Consider the following 14,609-nt stretch of genomic DNA (forward strand, 5'->3'; position numbering starts at 1 on the left):
CATCTAATTATCATTCTGGACTGACAAAGTACCTTCTTCTAAGGAAAGGCCTCTTGTACCAAAATGATAAGAGTTTTGAAATTACATTGGAGAGTTTTGGGAATAATTGCAAGTAGAGCTATGCTAACTTAATCCGACAGTACTGGAGTCTTTGTGGAATTTAGAGATAACAGCTTGGATCCATTTAAATCCAGTGATTTTTGGCACAACTTGCTGCTGTTGGTTACTCATAAATTCTCTTCCTGCACCTCTCAAAATGAAGACCATATTATTACTAGTCATAAGAAAAGTTTTACATCCATCTCCCCTTTCTTCCAGATTGCTGTCAAAATGAGTGAAACACCTTCAACTAGTTACTCGGTGAATCAGCCAAATTCCTCCGAGAGTGAACAGAGTTTATCCACGCGCCATTTCAATGTTACCGAACCTGTTGTGGCAAAACGGATCTGTTTCTATAAAAGCGGAGATCCTCAGTTTAATGGGATCAAAATGGTCATTAATAACCGGTCTTACAAAACATTTGATGCCTTGCTGGATAGTTTATCCAAACGGGTCCCATTACCTTTTGGAGTAAGGAATATTAGTACACCAAAAGGGAGACACAGCATCACCAATCTGGAGGATCTTCAAGATGGAAAATCTTATATTTGCTCCCATCAGAGGAAAATGAAGCCCATCAACCTGGAACAGGCTAGGAAAAAGCCGCTGCCCTGGCAGATCAGTAGGCCTGTCAGCGCGCGTCGTCGGGCTGTGCAATTAGCAAAGGACAATGAAGATGGATTTGGCCATCGAGAAACTAAAATAACAACTCCCAAAAAGATGCTTGTTTTCAAAAATGGGGATGTAAGACTCAGGCGCACCATAGTTCTGGGAAAGAAAAATACACAAACCTTTGAGGCCTTTCTGGATTATATGAGTGAGTTAATGCAATATCCAGTCGTGAAACTGTATACCACTGATGGCAGAAAGGTGAGAATAAAGATGAGTAGTGACAATTTTTCTATGACTGCTCTAGATTTTTTTAATTAAAAAGGTGATTTTATCAATTATAAGCTTGGGACATTGGCCTGGTATAAGATCTGATGTACTGCATTTCAGCTGTTTCCTTTCCATGACTCTCCCCTTCAGAAAGGCTACTAGCTTGGAGGAAATATACTGGAATCTTGCAATCAGAGAGAAGTAAGTGAGGACATTTTCCTTGAAGTCATAATGAAAAAACACTTTTCTTTTTCTTACTCAGTCCTCTTTCACAGAATCACAGAGTCACAGAGTCACAGAATGGTAGGGGTTGGAAGAGACCTCTAGAGATCATCTCGTCCAACCCCCCTGCTTGAGCAGGCACATCTAGAGCAGGGGGCACAGGAACACATCAAGGCGGGCTTTGAATGTCTCAGGCATGCTCTCAATTCTATATTTTTACCCATTTACACATAGACTTCCTTTAGTCTTAATGGTGTTTATCTGAGGTTTTTAATGCTTTAAAAAGACAATAAGTAGCATTTTGTCATTATAAAAATGCAGTGTGGTTTGGCATCAGTGACTTGGAACTATGACACCTGATTGTCTATTATAGTTTTCAAACCATGGACCAGGTTCTGTACCTCTAAACCCACATGATGCATCACTAATAATCCCGATTTTCATCTCACATGTTGTTTTATATCATTTTATCTCACTTAGTGTTTTATCTCTATGTTGTTTAACCACAGAAAAGCACTTGTGATGATACCTAACAGGTATCTAGAAAGAAAATTCCATGCAGAGCTCCAAGAGTTCAAGGGAAATCTTGTGTTTATCCTCCATTTGGTGAAATTCTGTATTGGGTTGGGAAACTGTCCGTATCACCTATAAGCCAGTGAAGTGCAGTTTGCAAGCCTTATCTTGCAATATATTTTGGGTCATAAATTCAAAACTGGTAGACAAGTCTCTCACACCTTGATCCAGTCAGACCTACTTTGAGCAGAGGGTTAGACTGCGTGACCTCCAGAGGTCTTTTCCAACATATATTGTTCTGTGATTCTGTCCTATCCCTCTGTGGCAGTACAGGTCAAGAACTTGTGTTCTGAACTCCCCCTTTCTTCCTCCAAATATGTGTTCATATGTATACCTGCCTCTAAATGCATATTCTTAGTTCATGTCTATGAACAGTCACTGTGCAATGGTAAAACAAAATTACATATGCGAATGCTTAAATTATAAGAAAAAATTTGATCTGGATCCAAGCTGCTTCTTGAAGTCTTTAAAAAATATGTTTATATAACAAGACATACCCTCAACGAGATAGGAATTGCCTTATAGGAATTGAAAAATTAATTCTGTGCTGTGATACATATTTGATAGTCTGCTGCAAACTAATGTAGACTAAGAAGTGAAGACATTAAAGCATGAAAGGGATAAATCTCTTCCATTATTTTTTGTGGTTACTAAGGCAGAGAATTTAATGTTACTTTTTTTCCTTTCCAGGTTCCTAATCTTCAGGCCCTGATATTGTGCTCTGGAGCTGTAGTCGCAGCAGGGAGAGAACCTTTTAAACGAAGCAATTATGATTCTCTTGGGTATTCACGGCCTGCTAAAATGCTTGGAATTGCAAATCGTGTGTACCCAAAAGCAAATGACAAGTCAGAAAGTGAAAACAGTAAGTTCTTTGAATTAATTTGTATTTTATTAATTGGTTTATCTCTCTCAGCATAAGACATAAACCATGACAATCTTACTATGATCGAGGATATTCAAAAAGGCCAGTTGAAACTGTTTATATCTGTTCTGACATCTCTATAAGCATAAGAAAGATCAAAGTGTTAATGTTCTTTTTAAAATGTAAGTTTCTGCTAAGTACTTAGCTAATATGCGTATTTTCTTTCAAACAGTCTTATTTAGAACATGGATACGAATCTATAAGTGTATTTTATTTTAATGCACTTGATTGTTATTGTTATTAATTTTTTGGTGTCACAGTTAAAAATGGCAGTGGTGAAAGAGAAACCACAGGCTACTTCAGGCTCTTAACTGACTGAATTTCTTGAGCAAAACTTTTGTGCAGTTTTAGAACTTACCTTAGCAAATGGAGGTTTGACTTGTTGTTGTAATGACTTTCACTGTTTCCCATGTCCCACGCTCCACATAAACAGGAAAAACATTATAGCACCCAAACACTCACAAATTCATCATGTTTTGGAAGCTGCTGTTGTCTAAACAGAGTGTCATCTTTTCCTATACCCTCATGACTGTGATGTATGTTTTTTGCATAAGTTTGGGAAAAGACACACAAGTATGTACTTTCCCTTTGATTACTTATGGTGTTTTGCCACTGACAAGGTCAGTGAGAGTGTGAAGTGGCCAATGGATGAACAAGAACATGAGTTTTGGAGAGAAGCCAGGCTAGCTGAATAGCCTGAGGTTGAGGGGAACAAAATGCTGTGGTACCAGAGCTTTAGGTTGTGTGGGAATCCTCTGCATTAGAGCATCCTGTAGGGCAGAGGTATGGTCTAGGGGGAAACTTGTTTAATCCAGAGGTACTTTGTACTATTGATACAGCTGCATGCTGTACTGGAGAGCCCATGGAACACTCTAATTGTTTCTGTACGGAAGCATTCCATGGTAACCTTGACCATGTCATGGAGCACATCAGTAACATAAGACACTTGGTTTCCATTTGCTTGAAGGAGTTTCTTCCACATCCTTCACAGTTTATTGTGTCCCCACCAAACTATTAATTTTAGTTTTTCTCAAGCTTCCTGTTCTTTGACTTGCACAGCTTGAGAGCTGTTGCAGAGCATAACTAGTGAGTCAAGAGAGGATGAATAGGAACATTTTGAGAATAAAAGTTCGGCAGAAACTAAAAAATCTTGTGAAATTTTACTTTGAGCCAGAGATTGAGCCTTGCGGAATGGTAGGAAACGTGAGCAGCTGAGAATCTGATAAGATCTCTCTCCTAATCCTTAGTTAACAGCAATTACAGAAAGAGAGAGAAAAAAACCAACCCTCTTTTTGTCTTTAACCTGAGAAATTCAGAAGTATCCTGTGTAGGAGACATCACTGGTGGTGTGAGAGCCTGAAAAATAAAATTTCAGGCACTTTGTTCCAATTCCATTTCCTGAGACAGAGAAGGTGAGATTTTTACTTTGGGAAGCATAAGGTCTGGTCTATGTTAGAGGAGTTAGGACAAACTTTTATTTCTGATTCTGTTCATGGTAAAGCATATGTCTGGGAAACTTGCAAGGCACTCTGCCTGAAATTATAGACACATATCTATAATTGTAATATGTTAACTGTGAAAGTCTTGATAAGAGACCATTTGTGACTCACTCGAGAAAAAAAAAAGCTTAAATTCCAGCAGTGTTGATAAGGTAATATTCCATGTGTTCAAATACCTTTCTGCATGTGAAACCTTTCTATTAAATGCTGGTTCCTAAACATTTAGGTATCAGTGGCAGCTGCGGATGTCTTTGTGTGGGTGTACATGCACTATTTCCCTCGCACATGCAGAACTTCTTGGAAGACAACAAAACTTTATCTTTATTGCATGTTTTTCATCTCTCACCTCTTCAGTGACAACTGCTAGAGAGAGATGAGATTTTTTTTTTTTAAATCTAAGTTATTACAGAGTAATCAAAACATATTTTGGGAATATTTAATGTGTATGCAAACACATATTGGGCCATACTCAAAATTCATTGGAGTCTGGAAGTATTCTCATTAGCTTTACTGAGTTTTGCACCATCATTTACAGTACTGTAGCATAAAATGTATCTCAGATGTCATGGTTTAAATTCAGATTTTATAAGAAGTTCAAGTGCCTCTGTGTTTACTTCTCTATAGAAGGTCGGTCCAGGGGATTGGATCTGAACCCTTTATTCTCATGTCAGTGACACTACTCACAGTAATTACTCATATGCTGTAGGTTGTTGGATTAAGCCCAGAGAGATATATGTTCACCTTGACTGAGACATTTTAGCACTAACTGTAAGAACTAATAGGAAACGCTGCATTAATGATTGCTAAGGCATGAAAAAGAAGCTGGTAGCTTGAAGCCCAAATAAATGAGGGCCTGTCAATCCCTTGAAAGGTTCAAGGCAACCTCAGCTCCCAAGTAAGTATAAAATGAGAGCATTTAGTACCTTCTTAGGCTTTGGAGCTTCAAATAAGACTATAGTTCTGGCATTAGAAAGAGTCTACTGCAAAATAAAGTTAAGTGGAAAAGTAGTTAAATGCTTGATTCTTTATTAAAAGTTGATTATATTTCTCTCTCTAACAACTTCTTAAAATGAACAGTAAGATTAGCTGTGTTTTTCTCTTTACTTTCTAATATTCTGGTGAAATAAGCACACTTCATTACCTTCTTTTGTACTAATTTTTCTCTGTTCTTCTTTCCTCTTCTTTTGCTGCCTGTCTGCTGTCTCACCATCTGGATCCTTATGCATGATATTTGCCTGCTCTACTTGCCACCTCCTGAATGAATTTGGGTTCTTTCAATGCAATTATTGGTAGTGAGAGCTGAAATGGGCTCTAGCTCAAGATCTCAGATATTCTCAGTTTCGTCTGATAAAGGGTCCAGCAATGATAACAACTCAAATGATAACAACTCAGATTCTTCCTACATTCCTGACAGTCATAATGGTATAGAAGGAAATCGGTCAGTTACTGGTAAAGATTTATCTGTGGCACAGTATGAAGATGATGTTGAGAAATCTGTTCACCTTAATCAAGATGGCAGCATCACAGTGGAAATGAAAGTTCGATTCAGAATTAAAGAGGAAGAAACCATTAGATGGACAACAACTGTAAGTCGTGCTGGCCTTTCTGATGACAAAAACACCACCATTTGCGATTCTGCAATGCATGCAGAAGACTGCTTATCCAATGTAAATGTATCAGAATGTATAAAACCAAAAGATGGTCCATTTTTGAAGAGCTACAGTAAAGAAGAGGGAGACTCATTACAGCAATTCAATGCAGAAGTGTCAGACAAAGAATCAGACTCTGATTTAAAACCTGCTGGTTGTAATATCTGTAAGAAGAACAATTCTGCAGATCTAGACATAAGGAATGTACCTGAGGATAATATCAGGCCTCGCTTTTATAGGCCTCCTACCCCTGGGCCAAGGCGTGTTAGACAAAAGAAAGCAGTGGTTGAAAGTGTGACCTTGGTATCTGAGAAAGAGGTTCAGGAGGAGACAATAGGACAGTTTTCCTACAGTGAGGAACTACAGAATGGAGAAAATAAATCTGAGTATTGCATGGTAGCTCATTCAAGCAGAAAAAAATCGAGTGTCAGTAATCCAAAGTTTAGTGAGATGAGTGACAATGATTCAGTAAATCTTTCTTCAGAGAATATAAAAGAAGAAATGTTTTTTAAAGTAAGCCATAAAAATAATAATTTAACAGAAACCACAAATAGGAAGACATTAGAAGTGCCTGGCGAGGATGAATTGGTACAGAATATATTAGAGAAATCAGTTGTGCAACAAGGTACATATAATAATTTAGTATCAACCTGCAAAGCTAACATCAGTGGTGTCACACCATCATCAAAAGTTTACCAGACGGCTAGGCCAGGTTCAGCAGACCACATCCGTGAGCCATGTGATATTAAACAAATAAAAAGATCACTGAGTTCTTTCATTAGCTATTCAGAATTATGTCAGTTAAAAGAAGAAACAAAATGCAAAACTGCTGATTTATTACCTATTTCTCAAGATTCAGAGCATTCAACCTGCCCCAGACATAGCCAAATGAACAAGATGGTACCTCCATGTAGTAAAGTTCCTACTGAGGAAATAAATCCAACAACTGGATTCTGTCCTACTGTTACTGAAAGTGAGAATCAAATCAGTGTCAGGACTGAATCTGTGACGGCAACACATCTCATTTATGACAGTCAATCTGCATCTGCCCTCACCAAAAAGAAGAAAAAGAAGAAGAGAAAATCGTCTGACTTTCTAGAGCAAAGTACATATGAAAATCAAAAAGATAAAGAAATTTCAGGGATAATTAAAAATGAGGGAATGCATATCGCAAGCAAAACCACACAGGATTCCACAACAGAGGCTATGGATATTTATTCTGAAATGCCTCAGAAAAAAGGAACGGATTTTTTTGTAAAAAACAATGATGGGTCTGTCAATTCAGACAAAAGCATATGTTCTGAAGATGAGTTCTATCACCAGGGTTCAGTGGAACAAAATGGATTACCATCTAACAAAAAAACAAGAAGTAATAACAACAGGTTGGCCAAGGTAAAATTGAAGTCAGGCGAAAAAAAAAGTATCATTTCATCTGCAAAGAGTGAAGATGGTCTAATGACAGGTGATTCAAACAATGAATCTGAACACAGTCAGAATACACTGAGTACTGAGAAAGAAGGCACACATCTCACAAACAGTTCTTTCGAACAGACACCTCACCCACCTGTGATTTCAAAGGCATTGTCAGAAGCGCCAAAGAATCCTAACTTTGAAAAAGAAAATGAAAATAATATTTTGGAAAATTTGCCATCAAAGAAAGAGAAAAAGCAAAAGGGGATGAAAAAATATCTAAGTGCAAATAAGTTGAATATGTCAGAGAGATTCATAACACTGGAGGTTCTAAAACAGGAGGATTTTCAAGAGGAGGCTGTTGAGCATTCACTTGAAAACTATGTCCAAACTTGGCTGAAAAACTTTTCACCAAATTCTGTCTTACCCCCGATAAATAAAAAAGAAGAGAATGTAGAGAATAGCAATGTCTGTCATTTTCCTAAAGAAAATATCGATGTTTCTACAGATAAAGAAACAAGTTTTATTACAAATAAAGTACATGTGACTGGAAAAAACCATCTGGTTGAACATAATATAATCAAAAAAACATTAAAGCCTATTTGTGAATTGGGAACTTTAGAAGAATCAGCCAAGGGTTCAGGTGAAAAACAAACTGACTCTTTGATTCATGCTGATACAACTATAGTAGAAGAAGCCAAGTATTCATTGGAGTCAGAATTTCATCATGATAGTAAGCTACACTTGCTTCATGAAACACATGACAATGATAAAAAGATGTCGGAAGTTGATATTCAAGATACCAACTTACATCAAAGAAAAAAATCTGAAGTTGCTGTTCAAGTTGATTGCACAACTGTCAAGGAGAAAACGGTAATTGACGTTCAGAATAATTGCGTGTCTGGCATGTTGCTGCAGGAACTACAATCAACTTTGCTGAGTCTCCAGAAAGAACATAGTGGATGTATAGGAAAAGCTTGCAGCCTTTCAGATCTTTCTCCTTCAACTTTTGGTTCTTCCTCTAATGTCCTCCTAGCTTGGTTACTTGTATTGAATCTGAGAGAGAGCTTGATTGGGACAATAAAAGATGATATGCAAAAAAATACCTGTAGCTGTTCTGAAATATTTACACAGTTACAATTTCTGAAACAAACTACAGTCATAGAAAAAGTTGATGAACTGAAGGCTGCCTTCTTGCATTTTCAACATTCAACAGAAAGTAACTTACTACACTTTGGGAGGGAACTCAAAAATCAGGACTCCACACATTGCCTTGAGAATATGCCCATATCTGAAGACCATAATGGTGTACATTTGCATGAAAATAAATCAGTTGATCCTTGTATATCAAAGGACAGTGTAATTTCTGAAGAAGCTCTAAAATTGACTGGTGAATTAGAAAGGTGTTTTGATATACAGAAAGGTCTTTGTAGAGAAACAGAAACTTTAGGCTTGAGTGCTCCTGAAACACAGCTAGAAGATCAATATGCCAATACTAATTCAAATACCTGTAGCATTGCATCAGCTATAGAGACACCTGAAAGAAATCAAGAGATGCCTGATAGCCTATATAAAAACTCTCATGATAAAAACACTGATACATCATTCAACAATGAAGAGTCAGAAACATCAGTAGAACCTAACTCGACAGTTCACAGTGTAACTTCTGATGATAAAAATTGCATTTTAGATCAGGATACTTTTGAGTTAGAAGGTGAAAAAGGCGTTATACATGTTATTCCTGATAAAAGCGAAGATGAGAAAGTTGATCCAAAGTCAGCAGGTAATGATGAAAAACCAAATAGCCAGCACAAACTAGCTGCTGAAACTTCTGTGGAATCTAATAATGAGGATTATTCTGTGCAGGAAGACAAGGAAGATGCAGAAACTTGTGAGGAAACCTCTGAGAGGTTATCTACAGTCTCTCCATTATCATTTTGTTATGAATCAAAGCAAATTACAGAATGTGATATGAGTGAAGGAGAACAGAAATTGCAAGTAGAAGAACTGGAGAATAAAATGTGTTCAGGCACTTCTCAATTAAAAAAATGCTTAAAAAGTCCTGCTACTTCAGACTGGTCAGATTACAGACCAGACACTGAAGAGAGTGATTATAACTTTAGAGCACCCAGTGATTTGACCAATGAAAGTGAGGAGGAAGCAGTACTTGAAAAACATTATAATACTGGCTATGTCAAAAGAACTATTGAACTACTTTATGGCAAGACAGAAGCTTTGTTTAAGCCTGACTTTCACAATGGATTTCCTTATATGTCGAAAGTGTTTCAAAAGGATACTGAAGAATTCCACTCTGCAGTGATGGAAAAAAGCATTTATTTTTCTCAAGAACCTAGGTCTTGTTCTGCAGAGAAATTGTCACAGTCTCCACTAATATCACAAGAATTTCTAGTAAACATAAACAAAGAGAACACTTTATTGAGGAGAGAAAATACTTCTTTACCAACACCACAACCTACCCTTAACAGAGAAGAGACAAATTATACCAATGACCTCTCAGGGGAATCACCAAAGCAACATTGTGAACCTAGCGTACAAGCTAATGAAGATGAAGGAATATTGATAGATAAAGGCAAATGGCTTCTCAAAGAAAATCATTTGATAAGAAGATCACCCCCTGAACGGATTGGAATGTATGATAATTTGGATACCACGTCAACAGACACAGTCCTTGATACTAACAGTGATGATGTTCCATACTCGCACTTAGGCAATCTGAATCAGTACCCAGTCCTCAATGAAATCTCTTCTTCAGAACTCGAAGACATGGCTAAACCCTCTGAAAATTTTTGCAACTACTTCAATATGCCTCATAATAGTGATTCAGACCCATTTCAGGATGACTTAAGTACAAAAAGCAAGCCTAGCTGCAATGGTAAGATCACCTCCCTTCATGCAGCAAACAAAGAACAGATCAAACCATCTGTCATGGCAGACTCTACTTCCACACAGGCTGATACCAATTTTCCAGCCTTTACATCTGTAGAATTTAGATTGCCTGATAACAAGGTGCATCCATTGGAACAGCCTTTAAATGATGAACCCATACAGACTCAGCCAACTGATGTTAGTAATGTTAACAGAAGTGCTCTTCAGGAAGAGGATTCTCTGGATAAACTCCATGCTATATGTGGCCAACATTGTCCAATACTGATGGTGACAGTAACACCGATTAATGAGGAACAGAGAGGATATGCCTATCAAAAGGCATCTGATATTGAGAACCAGCTAGGTCCATGTTTGTTGGCCAAAAAGAGTGAACATTTACAATGGTCGGGCGAAGATTTCATAACAGATGAAAATAATTATGTGACTCTGAAGAATAACCGTATCAATAAGATTGCCAATAATATTTTTAATAGGTTTTATGCTAATAACATCTTAGATTTTATTAGTAACTTTGAAATACTTGCATCTTCAACTCTGAAAGACACAAGCAGTTTACGGAAGTTACATGTTATAGAGGATATGAATGTAAAACTTGTGGAAGTCAGCAACTGTCAAAATAACGTATCCACACACATAACCAGTGATCTTGTAATAGACATAAATAGTGAACTACCCGATAGAAAGCCAAAAATATACCAAACCCTAAGAATAAGCCTAATTCATATTGTTGGAGAAAAAAAATTTTCTCCCATGCTGGCAGATTCAGCAGAAACCTGTCATTCTGAAACATTTCTGAAGTGTGACACTTCTTTAAATAACATTGAACATAGTGCCTCTGAAAATCTGAAAAATGAAAATGCCTTTCCTACAGAAGAAGAAGAAGAAGAAGAAGAAGAAGAAGAAGTTTGCTTTTGTACAATGGACAGTGGAAACAGTAACGATGAGAAAGACTTGTAATAGAGATCTTGGAATTTCTATAACATTAGATTAGTGAAAATATCTTCAGAAAAAAATGTTAATAAATATACTGCTGAATGCCACACCCAGTAAAGCTCCCAGTGTGGATACAGCCCAGACTTATGTAAATATTACGTCACAGTTGCATATCATTGCTGAAATACAAATAATTACGTAGATTTTTATTGGAACCAACATAGGAAGAAAAGCTGTTCTCCTAAGGCAGTGACCGATTGGTTAAAAAACAGTTTCTCCCTGAAATGTTATCGGTTCAGAAATATTCTGTTATATACCAACCATCTCATTTGTAGAGAAACAACTACTGCTTGTAGAACAGAGAACTGAAGTTTGAAATACCTGAGTTCCAAGATTCCTCTATTTCATGACATTTGAGAGTGTTTGAGAATTGTCTTTCAGTAGAAATGCTTTTCCAGAACAAAATCAACTGATATGTTTAATTTGAAATGAAAAGTAGGAAATTCTATTCAAACATTGTAATACAATGAAAAGCAGGAAGCAGAAGTAATGTAAATTTTAAATAGATTAACATTATCAAATTGCTAGTTTGGTTTTTAAAGGCCGACTTCAGAATATTTACATGAATAAAGAGATCTTTCAGTCTCTATATAGGATCATCCAGACCCCAAATGAAGTTTGCCTCTTTTACCCAGAGGATACTAGAAAGGGAGTGCATTTATTGCTGCTGGGATTCCACAGGAAATGAGAAGGAAGACTGTGTGTCAGTGGACTTCCTCACTGCCCCTGCTATATCCCCTTCTCAGGCAGCACTGCTTACTCTTAAAATTTTTCTACATACACTATAAGTTTTAGTTGTGTGTTCTTCTTTAACCTCTGTATTTCAAAGGTGGTCCATGTCTTTTTATTTTTTTTTAAATATGTCGTGTTATGAGAATCCAAGGCATACGTAATATCTTTCAGGATCTTTCAATCTGTTATTAGAATTATTTTGGATACCTGTTTACAGCATTTTTTAATATTATGTGTGTGTAGTAAGCACTTATATATGGTTTACAATTTTCAGTAAATTATTTTAAATATAAAGTTGGATAATATTTAATGTATATTGTGATTAGACAGAGTGTTTAATATTTTTTTTTGTTAGATTTTAATCCCTAACACTTCATAGTACCTTGCTTCAATGTCAGTGAAGTCAGAGATATACCTGAAGAAGGAAGGTGCTATTTTTCTGTTCAAGAATGAGAATTTGGCCATTCTGAACTCTTGGAGGCTGTGTCTAGACTAACTGGCATGCACACACTGCAATAAAGCCCGGATCATGTTTCTTTGGTAATCCAGACTGGGGACCTAATTAAAGGCTGACCCAAATCCCTTTTGGCCCAGAGGCTTTAACTGTCTCCCTGTGGGACCGAAGGCACGCAGAGGGGAAGTAGAAGTTGGATCTGGAGCAAAAGGGGTTTGCAGTACAGGTAGGAAACCTAGAGGCACTCTTTAATTCTTTTTAGGAGCCCAGTGGCAGATATATTTCTCCATATAAACTGATACATTTCTGTTGTTTGAAGGAGTGTATTTTATGTAATAAACTAACATTACAACCCTAAAGCAACATATAATGTCTAATATATTTTCACACCAAATAGCTGTGTGTTATTTCCTATGCTGACCTTGTTTCTGATGTTGTTCCCTCCATCTCCACATTTTTGGTGTCCCACTTTGTATGTTTTAGAACTGCTCCAAGTGAAGAGTCTCAATGGTATTTTTTCATCCTTTTACATGTCAATACAGAAGTAAAATCTGTGTTTGGAAAATGAAGCTCAGAATTACTAGAATCCAACTAAATGTCATATAGCATTCTGAGTGCCAGGCTTCTATGCTGTAAATAATGTCTAAATGTTAGATAGGCAAATTAACAGCTATATATATATATGCCTCCACCACTTGTAGTCTTTCTGCTGGATTCACAGCACCCTGTGCTGCATTCACAGCACCTTAACTTTTTTGGATCAAAGCTCAAGAACCTTTAATCAGATACTTATTATAGGATTACTGAGCAAAGCACTCAAAAGGTGGGATGCGAGGTTCTGCCCAAGGTTACAATTAGCAGAGACTATAGCAAGTGGAGAAATGGTTGTTATATTAACTGAAAGATTTGTTTCTGATTTTAGTATGTTAACTGAAAGAGAAGGAATAAAATGGTCACCTCAGTGCAGGACAAAAGGTTGACAGCGAGATGTACCATACTGTCATAAGGTTTATATATTCATTAATAGCTCAGGGAAGATACAGAATATTAAGTAGCTGAGATATGCAGATAAAATAAAATTGTTTTCATTAAGTAAGACTGGAGAAGGCTGAAGAGAGAACCCCACAATGCTGGTGACTAGAGCAATGTACTGATTGACAGAGGGCAAAACGCCATGAGGAGTAATATGAGCTACTTTATATAGATAGCTTAATTCTGCAAATTAACTGCAAAAGGCATAGAGCCTTTCTGAATAAATCAATTTAAAATATACTTGGAAGTGACAAGCATGTTAAATAATGCGTAAAGAGCAGGATAGAAAACAATTCAGCAGTCATTCAAGGGCTTTATACAGACTATGCCATTCTTCTAGAAGGAATTCATTTTTTGTCTTGCCATTATTAAAAAAGAAACAGCCAACATTAACACATAGATCAGTCCCAGGAAGTTTCAGTTTATCTAGTTTAGCCCCTTGCTAGAAAGAAACCATTCAATTAGGTAAATAATTAAATTTAATTACTAAATCTGACTTTAAAACTTGTTATCTATAGCTATTGCAGCTTTCACTGGCGGGATGTTCTAGAGCTTGAGTCCTTCTTCTGATGTCTGTCTTAACTGTTTTGTAATTTCTGTCCTAAGCCTAGTCATGGTTAGTTTAAATACATGTCTCCCAAAACCATCTCATTGTCGTTTACTTAGATAATGTTTTTTTCCTCCTTAGTATCTACCAACACAACCAGACATTCTCTCAACTTTTTCACCTACATAAACATTTTCTCCATTTCCTCTAATCATCATGGTGGTCTTTCTCAGGACTTCTTCTAGTGTCAATAAAATTTGTTTTGGAAATGGTTACCCAAACTTTATGCAGTATTTAAAAGTTTGTCCTTCTGAACTCTGGACACTGACAGTAAAATTTCTCTACTTAGAAATCTTTCTCCTGGTGCATCTTACAGTCACCTCAACGACTCACTCCTCCTCTATTTTTTTTTTTTAATTATAAATTCCTGTTCATAACATTAAGTTTTGGTTGTATTTTTAAAAAGCATTTCCTTGCACTTCATGCTGTTACATATTATCCCTTGTCTACTACTCTGGACTTTCTGATACTCTTATGTTTTGGCAATTCTTAGTGACTACATTACAGAAATTACCTACTCGATGCAGTATATTGATGAAAATATGAAATCCAGACAAATTCCAACACTGATTCTTGAGAAACTTACTAATCTCCCTATAAATTATTACTTTTTGTTTCTGCACAAACATAT

At 36.7% G+C, this 14,609-nt stretch overlaps 2 protein-coding genes across 2 annotated transcripts in view; both read left to right on the plus strand.

The window, feature by feature from the left end:
• Positions 1–330: 330 nt before the first annotated feature.
• The window catches only part of LOC142053409 (lipoxygenase homology domain-containing protein 1-like), a 178,677-nt gene continuing 164,398 nt past the window's right edge, over positions 331–14,609 (plus strand). The window contains exons 1-2 of the mRNA XM_075085026.1: positions 331–969; positions 2,464–2,635. Of these exons, the coding sequence (XP_074941127.1) occupies positions 331–969; positions 2,464–2,635 (811 nt within the window). The remainder of the gene's footprint in view (positions 970–2,463; positions 2,636–14,609) is intronic.
• On the plus strand, positions 5,499–13,273 carry LOC142053997 (oxygen-regulated protein 1-like). Its single transcript, XM_075086200.1, has 5 exons — positions 5,499–6,288; positions 6,385–7,235; positions 7,500–9,028; positions 9,059–10,808; positions 13,262–13,273. The coding sequence occupies exons 1-5, from the start codon at positions 5,499–5,501 to the stop codon at positions 13,271–13,273; spliced, it is 4,932 nt and encodes a 1,643-aa protein (XP_074942301.1).

The sequence above is a fragment of the Phalacrocorax aristotelis genome, chromosome 2, assembly GCF_949628215.1.
Source record: "Phalacrocorax aristotelis chromosome 2, bGulAri2.1, whole genome shotgun sequence".
NCBI lineage: Eukaryota > Metazoa > Chordata > Aves > Suliformes > Phalacrocoracidae > Phalacrocorax > Phalacrocorax aristotelis.

Excerpts from the sequence above, each read along its gene's own strand:
- LOC142053997 (XM_075086200.1), top strand. The coding sequence starts at position 5,499 with ATGGGCTCTAGCTCAAGATCTCAGATATTCTCAGTTTCGTCTGATAAA. Across the intron at positions 7,236-7,499 it reads ATAACAACAGGTTGGCCAAG|AAAGAGAAAAAGCAAAAGGG; the intron begins GTAAAATTGAAG and ends TTGCCATCAAAG. Across the intron at positions 9,029-9,058 it reads GATGAGAAAGTTGATCCAAA|CCAGCACAAACTAGCTGCTG; the intron begins GTCAGCAGGTAA and ends AAAACCAAATAG.